At 44.8% G+C, this 26710-nt stretch overlaps 1 protein-coding gene across 1 annotated transcript in view; it reads right to left on the bottom strand.

The window, feature by feature from the left end:
* LOC124519440 (multidrug and toxin extrusion protein 2-like) overlaps positions 1-26710 on the bottom strand; it is a 60299-nt gene that overhangs the window by 13496 nt on the left and 20093 nt on the right. The window contains exons 9-12 of the mRNA XM_047089622.1: positions 11749-11862; positions 10763-10845; positions 1489-1597; positions 852-927 (exon numbers count right to left, since the gene is read on the bottom strand). Coding sequence (XP_046945578.1) covers positions 852-927; positions 1489-1597; positions 10763-10845; positions 11749-11862 — 382 coding nt within the window. The remainder of the gene's footprint in view (positions 1-851; positions 928-1488; positions 1598-10762; positions 10846-11748; positions 11863-26710) is intronic.

The following is a 26710-nucleotide window of genomic DNA, read 5'->3' as shown; positions in this document are numbered from 1 at the left end:
AAAGCAATTAATAAGACCAATCTCTGAGGGTGCCCAGACTTTGGAGCAAGAAAAATCCTTAAATCAGCTACTTAAAAAATTTTTTTTAATGTTTATTTTTGAGAGAGAGAGAAAGAGAGAGAGAGAGAGAGAGAGAGCGTGCGCGCAAGTTGGGGAGGGGCAGAGAGAGAGGGAGACACAGAATCGGAAGCAGGCTCCAGGCTCTGAGCTGTCAGCACAGAGCCCGACAAGGGGCTCCAACTCCTGAACCGTGAGATCGTGACCTGAGCTGAAATCAAGAGTCGGACGCTCAACCGACTGAGCCACCCAGGTGCCCCTCAACTGAGTTTCTTTATGAAAGTAATCTGAGGCAAACAGTGCAAATCACTGAAACCTTTTCATAAATAGGATCTGGTTTATTCAAAAGACACTTCATTATATCTAAATAACTATGCAAACACAGAATTACAGAAAATGCAATAAAATTCAACCTAAGACTGAGTCAGTGGTTTATATAAATTCTACCCTTTTGATTCAGGCATCATGCTGTCAGCGGGCTCTGGACTGGGACGTGCCTTTCTGGGGACGAGGACATGCCATGTGCTTTTTCTAGGTATTTCTGAGCAGAACCAGCATTGAGCACAAGAGAAATGCCACTGGGGCTCGATAAATGAACGAATTGGGTACTGGAGGAACGGGGACAGTGCCCATGGGCTTCCTTCGTCCAATTTCATTCAAAGTAGTACCGGGGTTCTCATTGCTGGCTGCCCTACTTCCCGTGAAGCAAAATACTCACCTCTTAGAACCAGAAAAGTACAGTGAAAAAAGAAAGCATAAAACGGAAAACATCCTTCTAGAAGATGGGTACATACTTGTCACTGGTAAATACATAGGCAATCACATCCTTCATCGCTGAGAGTACAATGCCCACTACGAGAGCGCAGACACCTGGAAAATACAGAAACAGCAGTGGGAAGTGACAGTTCTCCCAAGTAATAAATCCAGTCTCAGGAGAGACTGGTGTCAATGATTTCAGAAATGTCCCAATTACAAGTGTTTATTACTCTCTCTTGAAAAGAGCAAGGAAGTCCTGATTCTGACTCCTTTGTCTAAGGCACATTCATAGAAAAAGATGCTCGGTGAGATGTCTATACAGTCAGAATCTTCTCTAACTGCTCGGATTCCAAACCATTAAAACTGCTCGAAGAGGCAGTGGTCCAGGGATATGGAGACTCAGTCACACAGGCTTTGGTCAGAAAACAAGCCCGCGTGTGATAACAATCTGAAGACTTTTCAGTCTTACCAAGTGTACCATTTCATTGGTACCCGGTAACGGAAAATCACCATGAGAAGTTTCATTTTGCTGAGTGACCTGAAAAGGGCTTAAAGAATATTCTAGCAAAGGCCATATATATAAATCCATTCCCCAGAGAAACTCCGAAACGTGTACCGTAACCTATCAGACAAAAACCCGTATAGACGCCAGAGAGCGGACCTGCTTCAACTCACCCGCACACAGGAGAACGGTGATGCTGGAGTCCCGAGCCTGCTCGGCATTCCCTGCCCCCAGAGCATTGCCCACTCGGACACTGGCCGCCACAGCAAAGCCAAGGGGCACCTGAGAACCAACAATCACAGATCGTAAGAAGTCAGAGGGCCTGCAAGAATGCTAGTGCCCTAGGGTCCAACCACGTGAGAACCCTATACAGAGACAATCATCCGTGTTCTCGAACTGGTTCTATTACAGCTGAGCTGTGTGACCACGATCCAATCGCTCAGTCCCGCTCACACCCAACCTCTTCGTTCCTAAACAAGGATAGTGGCTGCCCTGACTGCTACCTGTATCCCATCCATCAGGGCAGAACCTCGTAATGCAGTGGGATTTCAGGGCAAAGCACCTCCTTCACTGGCCAGACACGTACCATCGAGACTTAATTCAATCTAGCTGCATTCCACGAGGTAAGATTTAATGCATTATAAATACAGAGATAATTTGTAAAAATTAAATGAACCACACGGAAAAGCACTTAGCTCAAAGCCTGGCATAGTGTAAGAACCTGATGAACGCTGAGGAAATCTGACTCCATTAACTCCACTGTGTCCAACATTCCATACTTCTAATTATCCAGGACACTGAAATGTGCCTCCAAAATATCATTTTTCATCATTCATTATGGAAATCCGAAGCTATAAGCTTCCTTGCTCTTACACAGACCATTAGTCAATCTCCGAAGCCGTGCTCTTGACCTCCTGTCATTATCCTGTAATAAATACAGTGCTGCTCTCAGGAGCTGTTCGGATAACATGGGTTGTATAGAAAACTCTGGTTTTCGCTGTCATGTGTGCCGACAATTTATACACCAGCTTTAACTTCTCATTCCTACTAGAAACAGCATCCTCCCGACCACCTCTAACTTATTACTGTTTTGAGAACTAGCCTGAGTTGGTAAAAATACATATTTGGTTAAGAACTTGAGAAACCACGGACTGACTCTGTAAAACATTATAAGACTTGCATGCCCAGAGTATATACCTAATTGTCTTCTGGTTCAAGATGGACAACTAGCTCACAGGCTTAACTCTCTTCCCTCCCAAACACCATTAAAATATCAGTCAAGATGCTGCACAGAAAAGAAGTTCATTCACACATCACTGAGAAGACGAGAGCAGACTGGCTTCTGGAAGAGGGGAAGTGATGTCATCACCGCAGGGAAGAACCACAGGAAACCACAGTCCAAAATACAGACAGGCGGAGGCCACATCCTGCTAGCTGTTCTCAGTGCAGCGTCAGGAGGCTGGAGGCTTCAGGTCCATCAGCGAGGCGGTGGTGAGTGGTACTCAGGGAGATCAGATCCACTACGAACAGCACAGCCAGACCCCATCGCCTACCTGGTCCTCCCTCCCAGCCCCACCGCACACAGAAAGACTAGGCTAAAGGTAGAAAAGCAAAGTGGGAGAGCTCCCTGCATGGTGTGAGCACCTCAGAACCAAGCCCTTCTTGTAGTGTCCTGGGGACAGGTGGGACATGGGAGGGGAGGTCAGACTGCCTGCTCCCTGCTCCTTGCCCACAAACCCTAAAGTGAAGATGCCACATGACAGAGACACCTTTGGACTCGGCTCCCTACCGGTCCTTCCCATTCAGGGGAGAGGTCTGTTAGAGAAACATCCCCAGATAACAAGATCAGAAAAGCCACGCCAGCCATTTATTTTACCAATCAACGTATTCGCTCTTTCTTAAATGTAGTCACTCTTTCGTAAGTACAAAGGGACTAATAAAGATCACCAGATCTTTGAGGAAAACCAAAGAACATATCTGCAAAAGAGACCAAGATAAATAAAAGACCAAATGACTTCAGAGGAAACAAATGAGGTGACTCAGAGAACAGAAGAGGATGTTTGAAGGTTCCACTTCGTATCCAAAGATATTTAAAAGATAACACAGCAGAAAAGAAAAAAAGAAAAAAAAAAAAAAGAACAGGTTCCCATGAAGAAGGGACTGTAAGAGAAAAAGAAGGGGTTCTTGGAAACTAAAAACCAAACAAAAAAATTTAATTACAAAAAGACAAAGATATTTTCTTCTTATTTTGGAGAGCATGCAAGCAGGGGAGAGGGGCAGAGAGAGAATCTTAAGCAGATTCCATGCTCAGCATGGAGCCCAAGACGGGGGTGGGGGTGGGGGGGCTCAATCCCACAACCCTGGGATATGACCTGAGCCGAAATCAAGGGTTGGGTGCTCAACCGTCTGAGCCCCTCTGGCGCCGTGTTTCTTAGTGGATGAAGAAAAACCAAGTTCAATACTGGAGATCAACCTCCACCCAATAGGCAATTAAAAAGAGAGAACAGAAAAAAGGTACAGAAAGGGAGAAAGAATAATAGTTTTAAAACTTCTCAGAGTTGAGGTAAGCAAAAGCCTTTGTTCTGAAAGGGTATATACCAAGTGCTAATGAGCAGGGTAAGTAAAGAAGTACCTTCGGAGCAATCCGCACTTGAAAAATTTCACAACTACATGGACAAAGAAATAAATGCTAAAACTTTCGAAGAGAAAACCCACGTTGTCACAAAGGAACAAGAACCAGATTAAGATCAAATTTCACATTAGTAACTCAATGCCAGATGAACATAGAGCAAGGCTTTAAAAATTCTGAGGAAAGATTGTTTTGAAGCTAGAATTCTACACTCAAATTACTGAACAGGTGTACGGGAAAAATAAAGGCTCTTTCGTATGTGCATGGCTCACAGCTTACCTTCCATATAGTCTTAGGAGAAAGTTCTTCGACGATTTAACCCAAATAGTTTTTAAAGGAAATGTAATAAAGTGAAAAAAAATGAGATTAAACAAACTGTAGACTTCGTTCACAAAGCCCGTTTAAGACAGCAAACTTAACTGATAAATGCTATGCGCGTTCTGACTGTGCCACCAACCAGCTGTTCCCCCACCTTTCTCCCTCTCCTCAGGCCTCCCCCTTCCCTGAGACACAACAATATTAAAATTAGGCCAAGAAATAACCCTACGATGGCCTCTACGTGTTCAAGGGAAAGGACGTCTTACGTCTCTCACTTGACACCAAAAGCTAGAAACGACTGAGCTTAGCGAGGAAGGCATCTCAGAAATGGAGACAGGCTGAAAGCTTGGCCTCTTGCACCAGTTGGCCAAGTTGTGAATGCAAAAGAAAAGTTCTCAAAGGAAAGGAAAAGTGCTAGTCCAGTGAAGCCTTATTGCTGATGTGGAGAAAGGATCAGTGGTCTGGACAGAAGGTCAAACCGGCCCCAACGTTCCCTGAAGTCAAAGCCTAATCCAGAGCGAGGCTGATTCTTTTCAATTCTGTAAAGGTTGAGAGAGGTGAGGAAGTGCGGAAGGAAAGTCTGAAGCTAGCAGGGGTTGGTTTGGGAGGTTTAAGGAAAGAAGTCATCTCCGTAACGTAAATGTGAGAGGTGAAATGTCAAGTGTTGATGCAGAAGCTGCGGCAGGTTATCCAGTAGATCGAGCTAAGGTAACTCATGAAGGTGGCCGCACTCAACAGCAGCTTTTCAACGCACACAAAACAGCCTTATGTTGGAAGATGCCACCCAGGACCTTCATAGCTGGAGAGCAATCAATGTCTGCCTTCAAAGCTTCAAAGGACTGGCTGACTCTCGTTAGGGGCTAATGAAGCTGGTGGCTTTAAGTCAAAGCCAATGCTCACTTAGCATTCTGAAAATCCTGGGACCCTGAAGAATTGTGCTAAATCTACTCGGCCTGTGCTTTACCTATCAATGGAACAAGAAAGCCTAGATGACAGCGCAATTATTGTTAACGTGGTTTACTGTATATTTAAACCCCACTGTTGAGACCTGCTGCTCAGAAAAAGATTCTTTTCAAAAACACCACTGCTCATTGACAATGCACCTGGTCACCCAAGAGCTCTTACGGAGATGTACAATGAGATTAATGCTGTTTTCGGGCCTGCCGACACAACATCCATTTTGCAGTCCGTGGACCAAACTTGAACTTTCAAGTCTTAACTATTTAAGAGCTACGGGTCATTAAGACTATATTTGCCAGAGACAGTGATGTGGGTAAAGTAAACTGAAAACCTGGAAAGGATTCAACATTCTAGATGCTATTGAGAACATCCATCATTCAGGAGAAGAGATCAAAGTATCAACACGAGCAGGAGTCTGGAAGAGGTTGATTCCAACCTTCATGGATGACTCTGAGGGGTTCAAGACCTCAGTGAAGGAAGTAACCACAGATGTGGTGGAAACAGCGAGAGAACTGGAATTAGAGGTGGAGCCTGAACACGTGACTGAATGGTTGCAACCTCATGACAAACCTTGAATGGATAAGAGTTGCTTCTTATGAATGAACAAAGGAAGTGGTTTCTTTTTTTTTTTTTTTTTTTAGTTTTTTTTATGTTTTATTTTATATTTGAGAGAGAGAAAGAAGAGAGACAGAGCATGAGCAGGGGAGGGGCAAAGAGAGACAGGGAGACACAGAAGCCGAAGCAGGCTCCAGGCTCTGAGCTATCAGCACACAGCCCGACGCGGGGCTTGAACCCGTGAGCAGTGAGATCATGACCTGAGCCGAAGTCAGACGCTTAACTGACTGAGCCACCCAGGCGCCCCAAGGAGGTGGTTTCTTGCGATGGAAATCTACTCCTGGTGAAGATGTCATGAAGATTGTCGAAATGACAACAAAGCATTTAGAATATTACATGAACGCAGTTGACAAAAGCAGCAGCAGGGTTTGAGAGGGCTGACTCCCAATTTTAAAAGAAGTTCTGCTGTGGGTTCAAATGCTATCAATCAGCATCACAGGCTACAGAGAAACCGTTCACGAAAGGAAGAGCCGGTCAACGCAGCATACTTCATGGTTGTCTTATTTTTAACAATTGCCAGAGCCACCCCAACCTTCAGCAACCACCACCCTGGTCAGCAGCCGTCAACACTGAGGCAAGACCCTTGTCCCAAGATTGCCACTGGCTGAAAGCTCAGAGGATGGTTAGTTTTCTTGAGCAATGAAGTATTTTTAACTAGGACGTGGACATCTTTTAGACAGATGCTATTGCACGCTTAGTAGACTATAGTGTAACATAAACAGAACTTTTATATGCACCGTGGAACCAAAAAACTTTATCTTGTTGACTTTATTGCAATATTCACTTCGTGGTTGTGGTCTGGAACCAAACCTGCAATGCGTCTGAGGTATATGCCTGTACGTCTTTTGGGGACTGGCTTATTTCACTTGGCATATTGTCCCAAGGCTCATCCATTTGGTAGCCTATATCAGAATCTCCTTCCTTTTTAAGGCTGAGTAATATTCCACTGAATGCGTATATCACGTTCTGCTTATTCATTCATTCGTCGATGGGCACGTGGGCAGCTTCCACCTTTTAGCCATTGTGCGTAACGCTGTCGTGAACACAGGTGTGCAGGTATCTTAGAGATCTTGTTTTCAGTTCTTTTTAGGTCTACCCCAAAGGGACACTGCCTCAGCACATGACACCGTTATTTTTAATTTTTTGAAGGACCACCGCATTTCTTTCCATAGTAGCTGTACCATTTTACATTCCCACGAACGCTTGTTATCTTCTGTGTTTGGGTTTTTGGAATAGTAGCCATTCTAACGTGTATAAGGTGGTATCTCAATGTAGTTGTTTTGTCAATTATTTCCTAATGATTAGTGATGCTGAGTATCTTTTCACGTGCTTATTGTCCATCTGTAGATCTTTCTTGGGAAAAAATCTATTCAAGTCCTCTGCCCATTTTTTAATCCAGTTTGGTTTTTTTGCTACTGAGTTTTAGTTCTCTCTAGATTTTGGATATTAATCCCTTACCCCACAGTATTCGCAAGTATTTTCTCCCATTGTGGGCTGCCTTTTTATTCGGTGAATATGGCCTTTGGATGCACAGAATTTTTCATTCATCGAGTCCAGCTTGTCTATTTTTTCTTTCATTGCCTGTGCCTTTGGTGTCACATGCAAGAAATCATTGCCAAATCCAATGTCGTGAAGTTTTGCCTTCTGTCTTTTTCTAAAAGTTTTACTGCTTAGGGCTTACATTTAGGTCTTTGATCCACTTTGAGTTAATTTTTGTATATGGTGTGAGGTAAGAGGGCAACTTCATTCTTTTGCATGTGGGTGTCCAGTTTCCCCAGCATCTGTTTCTGAACAAACTGTCCTGTCCCCGCTGAATGGTCTCCTTCTTAAAAATCATTTGATCATATATGCACAGATTGGTCTATGTATCTAATTCCATCTATTTACATGTCTTTGTTTTATTCTGGGAATTTCCAGATACGTCTTCAAGTTCATTATTTTCCAGCTTTAACTAATCTGCTGATCCTATCAAGTACTACATTTGAATGGCTATAATTCGTCAATTAAAAAATCTTACTCGGTTCTTCTCCAAATAATATTCTTTTGGTTTTAGCTCCTTCTTTTAGGTTTCATGACTTTAATCATGATACTTTTCTACTCCTCCATTATTACACCATCATCTCAAGTTCTGAACTCTAACTTTCCTGTTCGTTGTATCTGTTCAAGCTCTTGCCCATGCTAGATTATTTCTTTGTATTTTATAATTTTTACGGTAAGCTCACCCCTGTGGGGACTTGTTTTTTCCACAGGAATAATGAAGAATCATTGCCTTACTGTCTCTAACAGAGGGACGCATGTGACAAGAAACAGAAAGTGGGATAGTGGTTCCCAACAGCTGAGGGAGGAGTGTTAAATTATAGGAGTTAATCAATTAAACAGGCAACTGTTTAATAGGTAGCGTTCCCATCTTACAGAGTGAAAAGTTTCTGGAGATTAGCTGCACAATGTTTTTTTAAGTTTATTTATTTTGAGGGAGAAAGCGTGAGTGGGGGAAGGGCAGAGAGAGAGAGAAAGAGAGAGAGAGAGAGAGAGAGAGAGGAGAGAATGAGACTCCCACACAGGCTCTGCACCATCAGCACAGACCCCGATGCAGGACTCAAACTCACGAACTGTGAGATCACGACCCGAGCCGAAGTCGGCGCTTAACCAACAGAGCCACCCAGGGCGCCGCCCGCACAACAATGTTAACGCTACTAAATTGCACAGTTAAAATTGGTTAAGATGGTAAATTTTACTTTTTGTGGTTTTTACCTCAACTAAAAATAAAAACAAAAGGAAGCCTGTGACAGAACAGGTAGAAATAGAGAAGACTTGGAAGACGATAGATTTAGAAGACAGGTACTGTTGACCACAGATCTATAAATAAACTCTAGTGCCCCCATTTCAAAACAGAAGCTAAACCCAAACCCTCCCTTGATGGTATTATTTCCCACCATCAACTACCAAACCTCCAGACGGAACTGTCTCCGTCAGCAGCCTCTGCTCCTTCACCAACCTTGAAAGCCAACGTGTTGGAATACGGCTCTTGGTCCCCACCCAAGGTCTCTAATGACCTAAAACCCAAGGGACACTTTCCAACCTCGCCTTACGCCACCTCCTAGCGGCTCTCCATACAACTGTCATTCCTACGGTGAATCCTTCATAGCTCATTTCCTCTACAACGTGTTCTCTTGATTTTCTTCATTCCACACTGCCTTGTCCTCCCTCTTGGCTGAGTTGTCCTCCTCCTGACTTGTACATCTTGGGGTTTGCGCCTGAACATGCTTTTTATTCCTAAACGACTTCATCGATCCCCACTAAAAACCTTTTTGTTTTCATTTTTAAGATTAAAAAAAAAAAAAAAGGAAACAAAAAACCCACAATCCCACTGCCAAGATAGCCTCCCTTGGTCTCTAAAAAAATAACAATCAGGGGCGCCTGGGTGGCTCAGCTGATTAAGCGTCTGACTCTTGATTTAGGCTCAAGTCATGATCTCATGGTTTGTGGAGTCGAGCCCCGTGTTGGGCTCTGTGCTGACAGCACGGAGCTTGGTTGGGAGTCTCTCTCTCTCTCTCTCTCTCTTTTTGCCCCTCCCAGCTCATGCTCTTTGTCTCTCAAAATGAACATTTCAAAATAAAAAATAATAAAAAAAATAAGAAACAAAACAAAGGGATGATTTGTACGGGTTTGGAATATTCAAGTATCAAGAGGCAGAGGCATCCTCTTCAAGCGGTTCTTCAAGCTGGAGACTCTGGGGTCGTTTGTGATTCTCCCTATTCATTGCCTTGCGTCCCGCACCCAAACCGCGGTCAGGTCCTGTCACCTCTGCCCTCCCGCACAACTAACTCACCCACCTTTCTCCTCGCCCACCAGCAGGCTCCTAGGTGCTCACCCAGATGATTCAAACAGCCTCCTTCCAGACCCCCAGACACCTGTCCTCCCCTAAGCCGGCTTCTACACGTCACCCTTCTTTCCTCACCAACCCTGTCAGCCAGGTTCCTGTCTGGGGCCCCTGAACATGCCACATGCTCTTTTCCATCCCGGAGCCTCTGCTCAGGCTCCGCAGTCAGCTCTCACGCTCGGGCTCCCTGGGCTGGCTCCTCTCCCCTTTCTTTCTTTTTTTTTTTTTTTCCAACGTTTTTTATTTATTTTTGGGACAGAGAGAGACAGAGCATGAACGGGGGAGGGGCAGAGAGAGAGGGAGACACAGAATCAGAAACAGGCTCCAGGCTCTGAGCCATCAGCCCAGAGCCTGACGCAGGACTCGAACTCACGGACCGCGAGATCGTGACCTGGCTGAAGTCGGATGCTCAACCGACTGCGCCACCCAGGCGCCCCTCCTCTCTCCTTTCAAGTCTCAGCTTAACCAGCAACTCAGGAGGACTGTTTCTGACGACCCCGCCTGAAAGTACACAGCTCTGGTTTTATGCACCTCAGACTTTTACTGCTGCTTCTATGGTACGTGTCATCTATGTTGGTCATGCTCTCGTTTACCGGTTTACTTGTTTGTCTCTGTCTGTCTCCCCACCAGACTACAGGCCACGAGAGGGCAGGGGACATCCCCATCTCGCTCTCCATCATATCCCAGCACCACCAATTCCGTATTTGTTGCGTAAACGTGCCAGGCGTTGCGCCAAGTGCTTTAACACATTATCATATTCTACCTTCACTCGGTGGAAGCATTTCTTCCCCATTTTGTACATGAGAAAACCGGAAGCTCAGAAAGGTTAAGTAATGAGCTCACAGTCGCACAGCTGGGAGCAGCATGGCAAGACTCAAACCCAGTGTCTGGCTCCAAAATCCACACTCCCTCCCGTGTGCTCTCTCTCCTGCTGTCTGGCTCTCCTCTCTCCCCAGTGCACGGCCTGTGGGGGGGCGGGGGGTGTCGAGTGAACGCAATGCCAACAGCCTAGCAGAGTTAGTGCAGAGAAGGTGTTGGGTCTCACCTCAAAGGTTCTTACCATGTAGGCTACAGAGGCCAGTTCGTAAATGATGGCCTGGGCCCCGAGCTCTGTCACGCTAATCAGTCCTGAAATGTTGGACAGACACACACAAAACACATCTCAGAAAGTGGATCAAAGCAAACATTTTCCTTGTGAAAACAGAACATGTCTTAACTTAAAAGAAGCCAGGATCGCTCCCAGGAGCAAAAGCCAATGGCAGAATTCATGATCTGTGTGGAGGAGAACCCCAGGTGTCCACTCCCAGGAAGCTTCCAAGAACTAAGGCAGCTACGACATGGGACAGGTTCACTCTACAAGTCTGTATCCACCAAAGAACAAAACATCAGGTTTAAAGTAGAAAACGAGGCTCCCAGAGTTGCAGGTCATTCCTCGGGCAGACACGGGGTCACAATGTGGGGGGTGGGAAGGCAGACAGAGGAACTCTGATGTGGTGGGAGCTGGAGTATTCAAGTGTCTCCAGAGCCTTTAACACCAATCAGTGTCATCCTGTCTCAATTATGTTCTCTGTTACTTTCCTGGCAGTAAGATGGCTACGGTGAACACCTAGGACCAAAATTATCACAGCTCTGATAGAAACAAAGATCACGTCTAAAACAGAGCCAAATCAGTCACTCTGTAAATGGATTAAAAATCTGCATGCTGCCCAGCAAAAGTCAGCTGAAGCAGAAGGTCTGAGAGAGTCACGAGACCCAGATTCAGGTTTCAGTTCTCCCTCTCCGTGACCTTGGCACACTTCTTAACCATGACCTCCCTCGCTCAATCTATAAAGTGAAGGGCAGTGAGGCAGAGCTAAAGGCCTACTGAACTCGAATATGCTTACGGTTGGGCAAGGATTTAATTCTACGCTGAAAACTCCCACGAGAGCTCGGGGGAATGGAAAGGGAGGAGCAGTAAGACTTATGTCTCTTGAGGTGTGGAGACAAGATCCACCAGGTTGTTCTCAGATTTCCGCTGAACCACTGACCAACCTGCAAGGAAGGTTCCGATCTCAAAGGTCCACCACTCAATGCACACCATGAACATACTGGGGACAGCCAGCTGGATGTAGGAGCCCCATTCTTGGAAACAGTCCCAAGTCCACCCTAGAGAACAGGGGAGAGAGAAAACAGCTTTTACTTTTCAACAGTCTCTGACGTCAACAATTCTACTTCCCATGGCTGCCTCCTGCAAAGGGCCAGAGACTGGGAGGAAGCAGAGGTCTCCAGAAAAAGAATGTATTTTAAAGATGTCAAACAAGACCGGAGTCTGAGATGGTGGGGACAGAGCTGGCAACACTTAGTGAGACTGAGGCACGCGTATGCCCTGCCACCCGCACATTTCACTCCTGGGTACCAATGGCAGAGACCCTCCCATAGAGCTCCAGAGGAACACGCGGAGGATATCCACTGAGGCAGGCTGTGGTTGTGGGATGGTGGGGGCATCACGGAGATCGTCGCTGGGAAACTAGAGAAGTAAATTATGATCGATGCGTATTACCGTTAAAAGCAGAACACCAGGTGTATATAAAGCAACACGGCGAGATCTGACATTATACTGCTCACAGGTAACTAACGTAAAAACAGATGTTTTCAGCTACATCAAAATTGAAAACTTCTGTGCACCAAAGGACACCATCAACAGAGCAGAGTCTGGCAACCCACGGAATGGGAGAAAATATTTCCAAATCATGTATCGGATAAGGATATCTGGATATCATAACCAGAATATCTAAAGAACTACAATAAAACAACCCGGACGTCTGGGTGGCTCTGTCGGTTGAACATCTGGATGACGCTTGATGTCGGCTCGGGTCACGATCTCGCAGCCCCACGCTGGGCTCTGTGCTGACGGTACGGAGCCTGCTTAGGATTCCCTCTCTCCCTCTCTCTCTCTGCTCCTCCCCCACTTGCACACATGTGCATGCAGGCACTCTCTCTCAAGATAAACGGGTAAACGTTAAAATTTTTTAATGATTTAAACAAATGAGCAAAGGCCTTGAATAGACATTTCTCCAAAGATCTACAAACAGCCACCAGCACATGAAAAAAAAATGCTCAACCTCACTAATCAATAAGGAAATGCAAATCAAAATCACAGTTAGATGGTATCTCACACCCATTAGAATGGTTGCTTTAAAAAAGAAAAGGAAAGGGGCGCCTGGGTGGCTTGGTCAGTTGAGCATCCGACTTCGGCTCAGGTCATGATCTCACGATCCGTGAGTTCGAGCCCCGCGTCGGACTCTGTGCTGACAGCTCAGAGCCTGGAGCCTGTTTCAGATTCTGTGTCTCCCTCTCTCTCTGCCCCTCCCCTGTTCATGCTCTGTCTCAAAAATAAATAAACGTTAAAAAAAATTAAAAAAAAAAAAAAAAGAAAAGAAAAGGAAAATAACACATGCTGGTGAGAATGTGGATAGACTGCAACCCGCGTGCCGTGCTGCTGGGCACGTAAAATGGTACGGCCGCTATGGAAATAAAGTATGGTGGTTCCTCAAAAAATTAAGAAGTATCACAGGGTCCAGCAATATCACTGCTGAGCATACAGAAAAAGAACTGAAAGCACGTTCTCCAAGAGCTACCTGCACACCCATGTTCAGAGCAGCATCATTCCCAACACCCAAGAGGTGGAAGGAGAGTCCACATGCTCATTAAGGGATGAATGGATAAGCGGTATGTGGTCCACACCCACAATGGAGTATTCGTCACTCTCAAAAAGGAAGGAGATTCCGACACGTGCTACAACATGAATCAAACCCGAAGACGCTAAGCGAAGACCCAGAAAGACCAACACTGTATGATTCCACCTAGAGGAGGTATCTAGGGAAGCCGAACTTAGAGACAGAAAACCAGTGATGGAACAGTGGTTGCCAGGGGACAGACAAAAGGGAGAAATGGAGTTGTTACTCTTTACCGAGGACAGAGTTCCAGCTCTGCAGGATGAATTAGTTCTGGAGATGAATGACGGAGATGGTTTCACGGCAACGTGAGTGTGTTTAATGCTACTTACCTATACATCGAAAAATGGCTATGGTGGTAAATTTCATGTTATGTACATTTCACTACAACTTAAAGCAAAACCACCGTCTACGCTATAAATCAGAGAGGTCAATGAACTTTTTTTCCATAAAGGGCCAAACAGTAAGCATTTTCAACTTTGCAGACCAAATGGTCCCTGAGGCCACTACTCAAGTCTGCTGTAGCAGCACGAGAATGGCCGCCACCGGCAACGTGTGACGATTAGGTGTGGCTGTGTTCGAAACTTTATTTACCAAAGCAAGCTGTGGCTGGATTTAGTTTGTGGGGCTGTTTGCCTACCTCTGTGAAGTGGAAAAAAAAAAATTATGAAAAAAAAAAAAAAGGAAATCTGAACTCTTATACTCTTAGGTGAATATAAACATATATACAGCCAAAAACAATAAAACCACTTTGCAGTTTTCAAAGATACACATCAAAAGACATACATTAAACTCAGAGAAGGTGCCTCAAAGGAGGACAATGGGAACTGTGAAATGGGAGGGAGAAACACTCCAAAACGGGAGGGGGGCCCCGTAAGAAATGAGGATATCAGTGTGTCATGAATTTGAGTATGAGAAATTCCAGGACAAGAGAGGGAGAGAAGGGGAGGGGAAGAAGGCACTGAAAAACACTGAGGAATTGCTTTTTTTTTTTTTTCATGTTTATTCATTTTTGAGAGAGAGAGAGAGTGTGAGTGGGGGAGGAGCAGAGAGAGAGGGAGACACAGAATCTGAAGCAGGCTCCAGGCTCTGAACTGTCAGCACAGAGCCCTATGCGGGACTCGAACTCACGGACCGTGAGATCATGACCTGAGCTGAAGTTGGACGCTTACTGACTGAGCCACCCAGGCGCTCCAACACAGGAATTTCTATAACGTAAGAACAAAGAAAGGCCCCAACAGTCATCTTGCCATTCACCTTCCTGGGTCCCAGCAGGAGAAGAGAGGGGCTGGGACCCCACCCTCTACCCCCAAATTTGGAGGTGAAGGCTGGAGGGGAGAACAACATCAAGAACCAATAGAAAAAGATCCACATGAATTATGAGGTGGCTATGGCTGGTGAGAAGGGTCAGAGGTCAAGGCACAAGCTCCACTGAGCAGGAAGTGTTAGGAGTTAGGAAAGCACTGCCCGTCCCCCACTTTGTCCCCCATCAGGAGACCAGAAAATCTACCTGCCAGCCTGGACCCATGGGTACAAATGAGCCAGGAGCAGAAAGGGCTGCCGTGTACCGGAGAGGGTATGAACCTGATGCGGTCATGGTAAGGAAAGCCTGGGACTAGAACGGGTAGATTTCATTTGATCTGATCAGACATAAAACCTTTAAAAAATGGACAGGCCATGGGGTGCCTGGGTGGCTCAGTCGGTTAAGCATCTGACTCTTAGTTTCAACCCAGGTCATGATCTCACAGTTTGTAAGTTCAAGCCCTGCATCGGGCTCTGTGCTGACCGTGCAGAACCTGCTTGGGATTCTCTCTCCCTCTCTCTCTGCCCCTCTCCTACTCACTCTCCATCTCTCTCTCAAAATAAATAAATAACATTAAAAAAAATAGGGCAAATATGTGACTCACAAGGAAGACAACCCCGTGGGAAATAAGCTCACAGACAAAAATCATAAAGAAACCGATCAAAACCACAGTCTGAGGTAGCAGGCATCGGTCAGACGATGCTTGGTGAAATTACGTGCGGCTTTCAACGCATCTAAGGTATCATTATGTGCCACAAAGAATCGGCCAACTAAATTATGACGTGGTATTTTATATTTTAGTACATCAACCGCAAGAGGAATTCCAATTATAGAGACGTTAATATGCAAAAAAAAAAAAATGAGTCTTAAAATTAACAAAATATAGGGGCGCCTGGGTGGCGCAGTCGGTTAAGCGTCCGACTTCAGCCAGGTCACGATCTCGCGCTCCGTGAGTTCGAGCCCCGCGTCAGGCTCTGGGCTGATGGCTCGGAGCCTGGAGCCTGTTTCCGATTCTGTGTCTCCCTCTCTCTCTGCCCCTCCCCCGTTCATGCTCTGTCTCTCTCTGTCCCAAAAAAAATAAACGTTGAAAAAAAAAAAAAAATTAACAAAATATGGATACAGGTATGTTCCATGACCCAGGATATAAACAGATAAGAAATGTAATGCCAGGAAAGAAACTCCACGAAACCAACACATGAAAGATTTCACACCGGATAAAGTAGAAATAATAGGACCATCCAAAAAAAAAATTTTTAAGTAAGCGTTCTTAAAATGTTTAGGGCAGGAGGTTTTGAAATAAGGATGGACAGAAAAAGAACCAAGTAACATCTTAGGAATAAAAGACATAACTGTTGCAAATTGAAAACAAAAAATGAATCAGAAAGTAGACAAGTCACGGCTTAAAAGGTGATTAGCAAACAGAGACAGGAAAGAGAAGATGCCTCGAGGCGCAAGACAAAGTTGAGAGAGAACATACGGAAGAGAAATAAAGCCATCTGGAAGGTGTCTGAGTGCAGAGGACAGAACAGTCAGCAATGGAGAATAAACAGTAGAGGAAAAGGCTAAAACTTTTCCAGAGTTTAACTGAGGCCCTCAGATTAAGAAAGTTTACTGAATGTCTAAGATAATTTTCTTTTTTTTTTTTTTTAACATTTATTTATTTTTGAGACAGAGAGAGACAGAGCATGAACGGGGGAGGGGCAGAGAGAGAGGGAGACACAGAATCGGAAGCAGGCTCCAGGCTCTGAGCCATCAGCCCAGAGCCCGACGCGGGGCTCGAACTCGCGGACCGCGAGATCGTGACCTGAGCTGAAGTCGGACGCTTAACCAACTGAGCCACCCAGGCGCCCCAAGATACTTTTCTTTAAATCCTCGTGCGGCCATGTTATGGTACAAAAAGGAAAAGAAAATCTTTAAAACTACAAAAGATGGGAATACAAGCTGGTGCAGCCACTCTGGAAAACAGTATGGAGGTTCCTCAAAAAACTAAAAATAGAACTACCCTACAACCCAGCAATTGCACTTCTAGGCATTTATCCACGGGATACAGGTGTGCTGTTTCGAAGGGACACATGCACCCCCGTGTTTCTAGCAGCACTATCGACAATAGGCAAAGTATGGAAAGAGCCCAAACGTCCATCGATGGATGAGTGGATAAAGAAGATGTGGTATATATACACAATGGAGTATCACTTGGCAATCAAAAAGAATGAAATCTTGCCATTTGCAACTACGTGGAGGGAACTGGAGGGTATTATTGCCAAGTGAAATTAGTCAGAGAAAGACAAAAAGCATATGACTTTACCCATGAGGACTTTAAGAGACAAAACAGATGAACATAAGGGAAGGGAAACAAAAAGAATATAAACACAGGGAAGGGGACAAAACAGAAGAGACTCTTAAATATGGAGAACAAACTGAGGGTTACGGGAGGGGGGATGGGCTCAATGGGGAAGGGGCACTAAGGAATCCACTCCTGAAATCATTGTTGCACTATATGCTAATTTGGATGTAAATTAAAAAAAAATATATATATATAAAAAAAAAACTACAAAAGAAAATACTTGTCTACAAAGCCAAGACAGGTTGATGCCAGACTCGTCACCAAGAACAAGAAGGAAAGAGTGTAACATCAGCCGTGTAGGCAGAGTTGCTACCAACTTGGATTTTCACACCCAGTAATATTCAAGAATGAGAAAAAGATAAAGGCGTTTTTTTAATGTTTATTTTTGAGAGAGACAGAGTGCAAGAGGCAGAGGGGCAGTGAGAGAGGGAGACAAAATCTGAAACAGGCTCCAGGGTCTGAGCTGTCAGCACAGAGCCCAACGCGGGGCTCAAAGCCATGAACCCATGAGATCATGACCTGAGCCGAAGTTGGATGCTCAACCGACCGAGCCACCCAGGGGCCCCTATAAAGGCATTTTTTAAGACATCAACAGACTGAGGGTTTACTCTTTCCAGGCCCTTCCTGAAAGAACTTCTGAAAGACACGTATCAGCAAGAATAAAAATAATCCAGAAAGGAGGAATGAGATTCAAGAAGCAACAGTGAAAAAAATTGTCTAAAAACATTGATAAATTGAAACACAACAAAATAATGTTTTATTGGCATTCTTAAAAATCTGGAAAAAAAAGAATTTTTAAAAATCCAGAACTAAATTTAAGATTAATGATGATACAAAAGATAAGGTGCGTTACCTGGGAACAGAACAGAGATCAGAAAAAAGCACGTATCTTAAAATATCACAAATGAGCCTTAAAAGTTGCCTGTACAACCAGCATCCTGACTTCTCTTGGAAACTCTTAATTTTCATTCAGGCATCCACGGCTCCTTTGCATTCAAATTCCGAAACACCTACCCTGGGACTTCCAGTTACAGGAGTCAGTTACTTGAACTTTTAACGGTTAAGCTGATTGAACGAGTTGTTTGGTTTTTGTAATTTACAGCTGAATGTATCCTAACGGAGGCAAGTACGCATACTGAAAACGTAAGAATATTTGAAACCGCCACTGTAGTCATTATTCAAGTGCGAATCAGCAGCGGATGCTAAACCACCGGATGAAAATTTACTGGAGTCCCAGACAGTCAAATCCTCTCTGTCGTGTTACAGATTACTCTCTAATTACAAAGGAGAAAGTGTATATTTCCCACGAAGGAATCTGGCACTCACTACCTCAAGCCAAACGATCAAAGCCAGCGCCACCTGCGATTACAGGTCTCGGATTAAGTACACACCACCCTCTTCATAGTATTCCTGCCTAAACGCTTTAATCGGAATCTGCTCATGAGGAAACTAACATGAGGGGAGAAATCCAGAGTCTAAGACATTCACTGAAAAAAATGGCATAGGCTCTTTGAAAAATCAGCGCCAGGAAAACAAAAAAAGATGGGGAGATTGTTCTATTTTTTTTTTTTAATGTTTACTTATTTTTTGAGAGACAGAGTGTGAGTGGATGAGGGGCAGAGAGAGAGGGAGACACAGACTCTGAAGCAGGCTCCAGGCTCTGAGCTGTCAGCACAGAGCCCGACACGGGGCTTGAACTCATGAACTGCGAGATCGTGACCTTAGCCGAAGTTGGATGCTTAATGGACTGAGCCCCCAGGCGCTCTGGGAAGATTGTTTTAGATAAAAAGGGGCTAAAGCAACAACCACCAAAGGTGATGCATGGACTCTGAGTGGACCCTGGATTATAGAAACAGGTACGGAGGGGTGCCTGGGTGGCTCAGTCGGTTGAGCATCCGACTTCAGCTCAGGTCATGATCTCGCAGTCTGTGGGTTCGAGCCCCACATTGGGCTCTGAGCTGTCAGCACAGAGCTCGGAGCCTGCTTCAGATTCTGTTATCTCCCTCTCTCTCTGCCCTTCCCTCGCTCATTCTCTCTCTGTCTCTGTCTCTGTCTCTCTCTCTCAAAAATAAATAAACGTTAAAAAATTTACAAAAAAACAGGTATGGAAATTTGAATACAGAAGGCACATCTTAGGACATTAATGAATATCACATTCAATAACGTGTTCTTTTTTGTTTTCCTCCACGACCATGTGGTGGTTATTTGGGAGAATGTCTTTTAGGAGAGACACATGCTGAACTAGCTGGTGGCGAAGTGTCATGCCTGCGATCCACTACATGGCAAGACACACACACATAAAGGGAAAAACAAAAACAAATAAGGCAACATGTTAACAATCAGGAAATTAAGGGAAAGAAGAGTCGAATACCCTTAAACCATTCTACTTTCCAGTGGGCTTGAACATCTTGAAAATAAAAAGTTGAAGGGAAACATGAGAAAGCGCTTGGGACTGTAAAACAATTAAAAACAGTTTAGCATACTAAAAAAAAAAATGGCAGCTAACATTTGTTGAGTGCACTTTGTCACAGTCTTTGTTCTAAACCCTTCATAGGGATAACTCAGTTAAATCCTCACAATTAAAGGATGTAGGCCCTATGATTTTTGTAAAGCTTATTTATTTCGAGAGCACGAACATGAGTAAGGGAGTGGCAGAAAGAGAGGGAGAGAGAGAATCCCAAGCAGGCTCGTATGGTCAGCGCAGGGTCCGATGCGGGGCTCAAACTCACAAACCATGAGATCACGACCTGAGTCAAAGTCAGACGCCCAACCAACTGAGCTACCCAGGTGGCCCCGTAGGCCCTATTTTTCATTATCATCATTTCACAAATAGGGAAATGGAGACACGAAGTTAGATAGTGTTCCCCAGATCCCACTTCCAGATGGGACCTAACGGCGACGATCTGGATCTAGAGTCACCACGCTGAACAACATGTGGAACAACGTGCCCCCACCTCCCAAATCAAGAGTTACAGTAAAAAAAAAAAAAAAAAAAGAGTTACAGTGAGAGTACAGTAAAGACAGAAAGAAAACCGACTGCAAGTAAAGAAATAAGGGGGGGAAAAAAAGCAAGGTAAAACCATGAAATAATAGAAAACACAGAGTAATTCCTAGTAAGTAGGTCCTAATACGTTTTAATGACAATAAATGCAAACGGGTAAAGGCGCTGATTAGAAACTGTAGATTCTTAGAAGGAATAATGCCATATGCTATTTAGAAAAGACACACCTAAAACAGAGTGACTCCTTGGGAGCATAGACAACGGCAGCGAAGTGTGTGGGACGAATCGTACTGTCATATATTACTGATGCAAGTTGCCGGGGTGCTGGTTCACGGCAATCAGTTTCAGGGGGCCAGACAGACCAAAGGCCCCGGACCTTATGAAACCAGACCCACACAGGCCCCACGGACAGCAAGCAGTTGCAATAGAAGCTTTGGGCTGGACTATGGGGACCACACACACAGAACAAGGTCTTCAAAGCTAAGTAAACAACAGGCTGGATTGTGAAGAGAAAACAATTAGGACAAGTATTTACGGGACAGGAGGGACACCGGGCTGAGAAAAAGGCATCTGAATGGGCACAAACAAGTACTTTGGAAATACCTGATGTAACCCTGAGAGTCGGACGCTTAACCTACTGAGCCACCGAGGCGCCCCTAAATTGTTAACTCTTGAGTTTGGGGGTCTTAGTTACGTAAGTACTGAGAGAATATTTAGAAAAATGTTGGTCGATATTTAAAGAACGCTAAACAGTTAATAATTTCACAGCAGATAAACCAATCCACACCCAAATCCTACCCACCTCCTAACATTAAAGGATCTACCAACCTGGGATAATGACCTAGATTTGCAGAGGGACCCAAATAGGCATCTGTGTCTAAAAGTGTTTGGATGTGGCCCTTTTTCCTCCACCGTTAAAACTAAGGGGTGAAGGGAGATAAAAACAAAGAAAAAAATTGAGCAAAGAGCTAAGAAGTACTTTACATGGTATGTGTAAGATCACCTTCCTTATTAGCCACCTCTGCAGAGGCCATTAGCCTGCCTCCTAACCGATGGTTTAGGTACAACGTAAAGTATTTATGATGGTCCAGAAAAGGGGACTCCACGGAGGCTGAGAGCACATTAGTGACTGCCTGAGGCTCAGGATGAAGACAGGGTAAGGGCAGGGAGGGACTGCAGTCACAAGAAGAAACGTCCTCAAACTGGCTTTTACAGCGTCTGTATCATATGCCTCAACGAAGCTGTTACAAGATACGTGAGTTTTCCTCATTTTGACTTCAAAACAAAAAGAATCAGAAATGATTAAGAACTGTGATCTGACAAGAGAAAATGACTGAACGTTGTCTACGTGTAGATGTGGACGCTGGGCAGAATGAGGCTAACACGTTTTCTAAGATTCCATTCCATTTCATTTTTGAGAGAGAGGGCAAGAGAGCAAAGGAGAGGGACAAAGGACCAGAGAGAACCTTAAACAGGCTCCACGCCCAGTGCAGAGCCCGATGTGGGGCTCAATCCCATGACCCTGGGATCACGACCTGAGCCAAAATCAAGAGTCAGACGCTCAACTGACTGAGCGACCCAGGTGCCCCCGTTTCTGCTTTTAAAAGTGAAGAGAGGGGCGCCTGGGTGGCGCAGTCGGTTAAGCGTCCGACTTCAGCCAGGTCACGATCTCGCGGTCCGTGAGTTCGAGCCCCGCGTCAGGCTCTGGGCTGATGGCTCGGAGCCTGGAGCCTGTTTCCGATTCTGTGTCTCCCTCTCTCTCTGCCCCTCCCCTGTTCATGCTCTGTCTCTCTCTGTCCCAAAAATAAATGAAAAAAAAAATGCTTTAAAAAAAAAAAAAAAAAAAAGTGAAGAGAGGGGCACCTGTGTGGCTCAGGCAGCTGAGAGTCTGACTTCGGCAAAGGTCATGATCTCACAGTCCGTAAGTTCGAGCCCCGCACCAGGCTGTGTGCTGACAGTTCAAAGCCTGGAGCCTGCTTCGGACTGTGTCTCCCTCTCTCTCTCTCTTCCCCTCCCCCACTTGCACTCTGCCCTCTCTCTCTCAAAAATAAACACTAAAAAAAGAAAAAAAGGGGCGCCTGGGTGGCGCAGTCGGTTAAGCGTCCGACTTCAGCTCAGGTCACGATCTTGCGGTCCGTGAGTTCGAGCCCCGCGTCAGGCTCTGGGCTGATGACTCAGAGCCTGGAGCCTGCTTCCCATTCTGTGTCTCCTTCTCTCTCTGCCCCTCCCCCCTTCATGCTCTGTCTCTCTCTGTCTCAAAAATAAATAAACGTTAAAAAAAAAAATTATTAAAAAAAAAAAAAAAAAGAAAAAAAAATTTTTTAATTGAAAAGAAACAAATAAAAGGAGGCTGATTATAAGGAAGACGTAAAGTATAAGGACCTAAACTCGCTTCTCTTTTATCACTACTAACAGATTCGTTTTGTTTTAAAAAGCGCATATGGAGTTTTTCTGACTGTAAGCAAACTCTGATTTCGATCTGCAGCATTTGACTGAAAATTAGCATGCCACAGTTTCAATTCACTTAATTAAGAAGCGTTTATATCGATCCGTAAAATGATCGGCTTTTTGGGGAACTTCGTCAAGCAGGAGCACGCACAAAGTCTCGCAAGATAAATGAGCATCCGGGGTGAATGCAGGAGAAGAGCCGGAGCTGCTGGCGTTTCCTGAGCGCTTCATGGTTCCCAACTGCAGCAGGGACCGCTATGTGCCTAGCAAAACTGACATCCTGATCCTTCACAATCTTTCACAGAAACAAACTTACAAGAAGTTTAGGGGCCATGTATCCATTTCTTGCAGCTTAGTATGACCGTGGGGCTATGTACTGGCCAACAGGGCAAATCAGAATCGGTGTGGGCACCTGTCAGGAACTTTTAACACACTTGAAGGGGGTGTGTGAATGTCCTGTTTTCCTCCCTCTTCCTTCCTACTAACTGGAACATAGTAGCATCTTGGTCCATGAAGTGACCTTGGGAGTGGAAACTATATACCGTGGAGAAGTAAGAGAAAAAGAGCCTGGAACCAGGACTTCTATTAACCTATGTAATACCCCTTATGGGTAGATATAACACCATGGCATAGAGCTTAGCCAGCAGATCCACCTTTGTGCTAAGAAAAGAATGCTGGGGGGGGCGCCTGGGTGGCTCAGTCGGTTGAGCGTCCGACTTCGGCTTAGGTCATGATCTCACAGTCTGTGGGTTCAAGCCCCGTGTAGGGCTCTGTGCTGACAGCTCAGAGCCTGGAGCCTGCTTCCGATCCTGTGTCTCCCTCCCTCTCTGCCCCTCCCTCACTCTCACTTTGTCTCACTCTGTCTCTCAGAAATAAATAAATGTAAAAAAATAAAAAGAAAAAAAGAAAAGAAATGCTGGGGGCACCTGGGTGGCTCAGTCGGTTAAGCATCTGACTTTGGCTCCGGTCATGATCTCATGGTTTGTGAGTTTTGAGCCCCATGTCGGGCTCTGTGCTGACAGCTCGGAGCCTGGAGCCTGCTTCAGATTCTGTGTCTCCCTCTCTCTCTGCCCCTCTCCCACGTGCTCGCTCTCTCTCTCTCTCTCTCTCAAAAATAAACATTAAAAAAAAAGAAAGAAAGGAAAAGAAAGGATGCTGCAGCCCTGTGCTTCGAAGGATGTGTGGCAGTTGAACCCTGGGTGGGATTCTGGCCCTCCCTCCAGATGGCCCCACCTTTGTGAGCTCAACCAGTAGTGCCAGCCCTGCACGTGACTGTGACACTGCAGACAGACATCACAGCCCTAGACAACTACCGCTGAATTTCTTGCAGGTGAGAGAAAAAAGAAACTCCCACGTTTTTAAAGACACTGTTATTTGGTTTTCCTGTTATTCACAGCAGAATGAAATCCCAACTAAAACAAACACCATCTTTAATCTTTAATTCCTTTGTTTTTTAAGTGGCAGAAGGAAAAGAAAATGTTAACCCATGAAACCTGGTATTGTAAATTATGGTGTTACGTTATTCTCTATACTTTCTCTGAACTTTTAAATATTCAGTATTTTGTGAATATTCAGTTATTCTCTGAACTTTTAAACATTCAGTAATTTGTGGGCCGCCTGGGTGACTCAGTAGGTTACGCGTCCGACTTCAGAGTAAGTCACAATCTCACGGTTCGTGGGTTCGAGCCCCGTGTCGGGCTCTGTGCTGACAGCTCGGGGCCTGGAGCCTGCTTTGGATTCTGGGTCTCCCTCTCTCTCTGCCCCTCCCCCACTCTCACTTTGTCTCACTCTGTCTCTCAGAAATAAATGAAAAAAAAATCTTTTTTTAAAAAAAAGAGGGGCGCCTGGGTGGCGCAGTCGGTTAAGCGTCCGACTTCAGCCAGGTCACGATCTCGCGGTCCGTGAGTTCGAGCCCCGCGTCGGGCTCTGGGCTGAGGGCTCGGAGCCTGGAGCCTGTTTCCGATTCTGTGTCTCCCTCTCTCTCTGCCCCTCCCCTGTTCATGCTCTGTCTCTCTCTGTCCCAAAAATAAATAAAAAAACGTTGAAAAAAAATAAAAAAATAAAAAAATAAAAAAAAGAAAAGAGGGCGCCTGGGTGGCGCAGTCGGTTAAGCGTCCGACTTCAGCCAGGTCACGATCTCGCGGTCCGTGAGTTCGAGCCCCGCGTCGGGCTCTGGGCTGATGGCTCAGAGCCTGGAGCCTGTTTCCGATTCTGTGTCTCCCTCTCTCTCTGCCCCTCCCCCGTTCATGCTCTGTCTCTCTCTGTCCCAAAAATAAATAAACATTGAAAAAAAAATTAAAAAAAAAAAAAAAAAATAAAAAAAAAATAAAATAAAAAAAAGAAAAGAAAAGAATGCTGGGGGTGCCTGTGTGGCTCAGTCGGTTAAGCATCTGACTTTGGCTCCGGTCATGATCTCATGGTTTGTGAGTTTCAAGCCCCATGTCGGGCTCTGTGCTGACAGCTCGGGGCCTGGAGCCTGCTTCGGATTCTGGGTCTCCCTCTCTCTCTGCCCCTCCCCCACTCGCGATCTGTCTCTCTGTCTCAAAAATAAATAAACATTCAAAAATATGTATTCAGTAATTTGTGACTTAGTGCTATAGCCACAGCGCCAAAATCACAAGATACAGAATCCAATCAGAGGCCATTTAAATTTGTGTTCCAGTTACCGGGAAGGACATCAAAGGGCTACGGAATCTAATCAGTGATAAAGGTGGAGGATCTGATAACAGAACTACGTAATGAGGCGAAGCTTTGAATCTAATGGAATGGCACGACGGGAAGTGTTCTTACAGACAGAGGGGCGAAGAAATGTAAAGAAAAAAGGAAATACAAGAGCTGAGCAAGCCAAGAAACCCGAGATACTCAACACCATCTGCCATCAGGGGAACGAAAGTCAAAATCCCAAGCCACCTCTTCCTACCTAATAGGATAGCTAGAATTAAAAAATAATAATAAAATAAAAAGGGAAATAAATTAAGTGCTGGTGAGGATGTGGTGGGAATGTAAAATCATGTAGCCAGTTTGGAAAACAGTCGGGCAATTCTGCAGATGGTTAATCACAGAATTACCATACGACCTAGTAATCCCACTCCTACTTATTTACCGAAAAGAACTGAAAGATATAGCCACATAAAAACTTGTACATGAGTGTGGACAGTAACATTACTGAAAATAGCCAAAAAGTAGAACCCAAATACCCATTAAGTGTTCAATGGATAAGTAAAACATGGTATCTCCATGATACCATGTATGACCGAATATGATTCACCTGTGAAAAGAAATGGAAATACTGATACAAGCTACAACATGGATGAACCTTGAAAATATCAGGCTAAGTGAAATAAACCAGTCACAGAGGACCACATATTGTGCGGTTTAAGTTCTGTGAAATGTTCAGAACAGGCAAATCCATTCACAGGAAGTAGATTAAAGGCTGCCAGAAAGATAATATACACATCTAAGAACTCAACAAACTGCGAGTGAGATCAACTCAATGAGATCCACAGCAAGACACATTATAACCATGTTGTCAAAGACAAAGAATTTTTTAAGGCAGCAGGAGAGAAGTGACTCATCACGTACAAGGAATCCTCAAGACGATTAACCTACAGTTTCTCATCAGAAACCATGGAGGCCATAAGGCAGCGGAATGACATATTTAAATTGCTGAAAGAGGGGTGCCTTGGTGGCTCAGTTTGCTTAAGCATCTGACTCATCGTTTTGGCTCAGATCATGATCCCAGGGTTGTGGGATTGAGCCCTGCATTGGAGCCTGCTTAAGTTTCTCTCTTTCCCGCTCTCTCTGCCCCTCCCCTACTCACATGAGAGTGTGCATGTGCTCTCAATCAATCAATCGCCAAAAGAAAACAACTGTCAACCGAGACTTCTGTATCTGATGAAAATGTCCTTAAAAAATGAAGCAGAAATTAAAATACACCCAGTTAAACAAAAGCTGAGGAATTTTGTTACTACCAGACCTACCCTAAAAGACATGTTAAAGGGAGTCCTTCCGGTTGAAATGAAAGGAAGCCAGAGAGTAACTCAAAAGTTGTGTGAACAAATAGAGGTCTCCAGTAAAGGTAACTACGTGCACAAATATAAAGACCAGTATGATTACTGTAGGTTTGCTCTGTAACTCCGTGATTTATCGCCTCCATAATTCAAAGGACAAATGCATAGAAAATA

The sequence above is a fragment of the Lynx rufus genome, unplaced genomic scaffold, assembly GCF_022079265.1.
Source record: "Lynx rufus isolate CCGP_SWC_20201006 ecotype Redwood Valley unplaced genomic scaffold, mLynRuf1.p SCAF_28, whole genome shotgun sequence".
Classification (NCBI taxonomy): domain Eukaryota; kingdom Metazoa; phylum Chordata; class Mammalia; order Carnivora; family Felidae; genus Lynx; species Lynx rufus.
The sequence above is the reverse complement of the archived record's forward strand: the minus strand, read 5'-3'. Positions and strand labels throughout refer to the sequence as shown.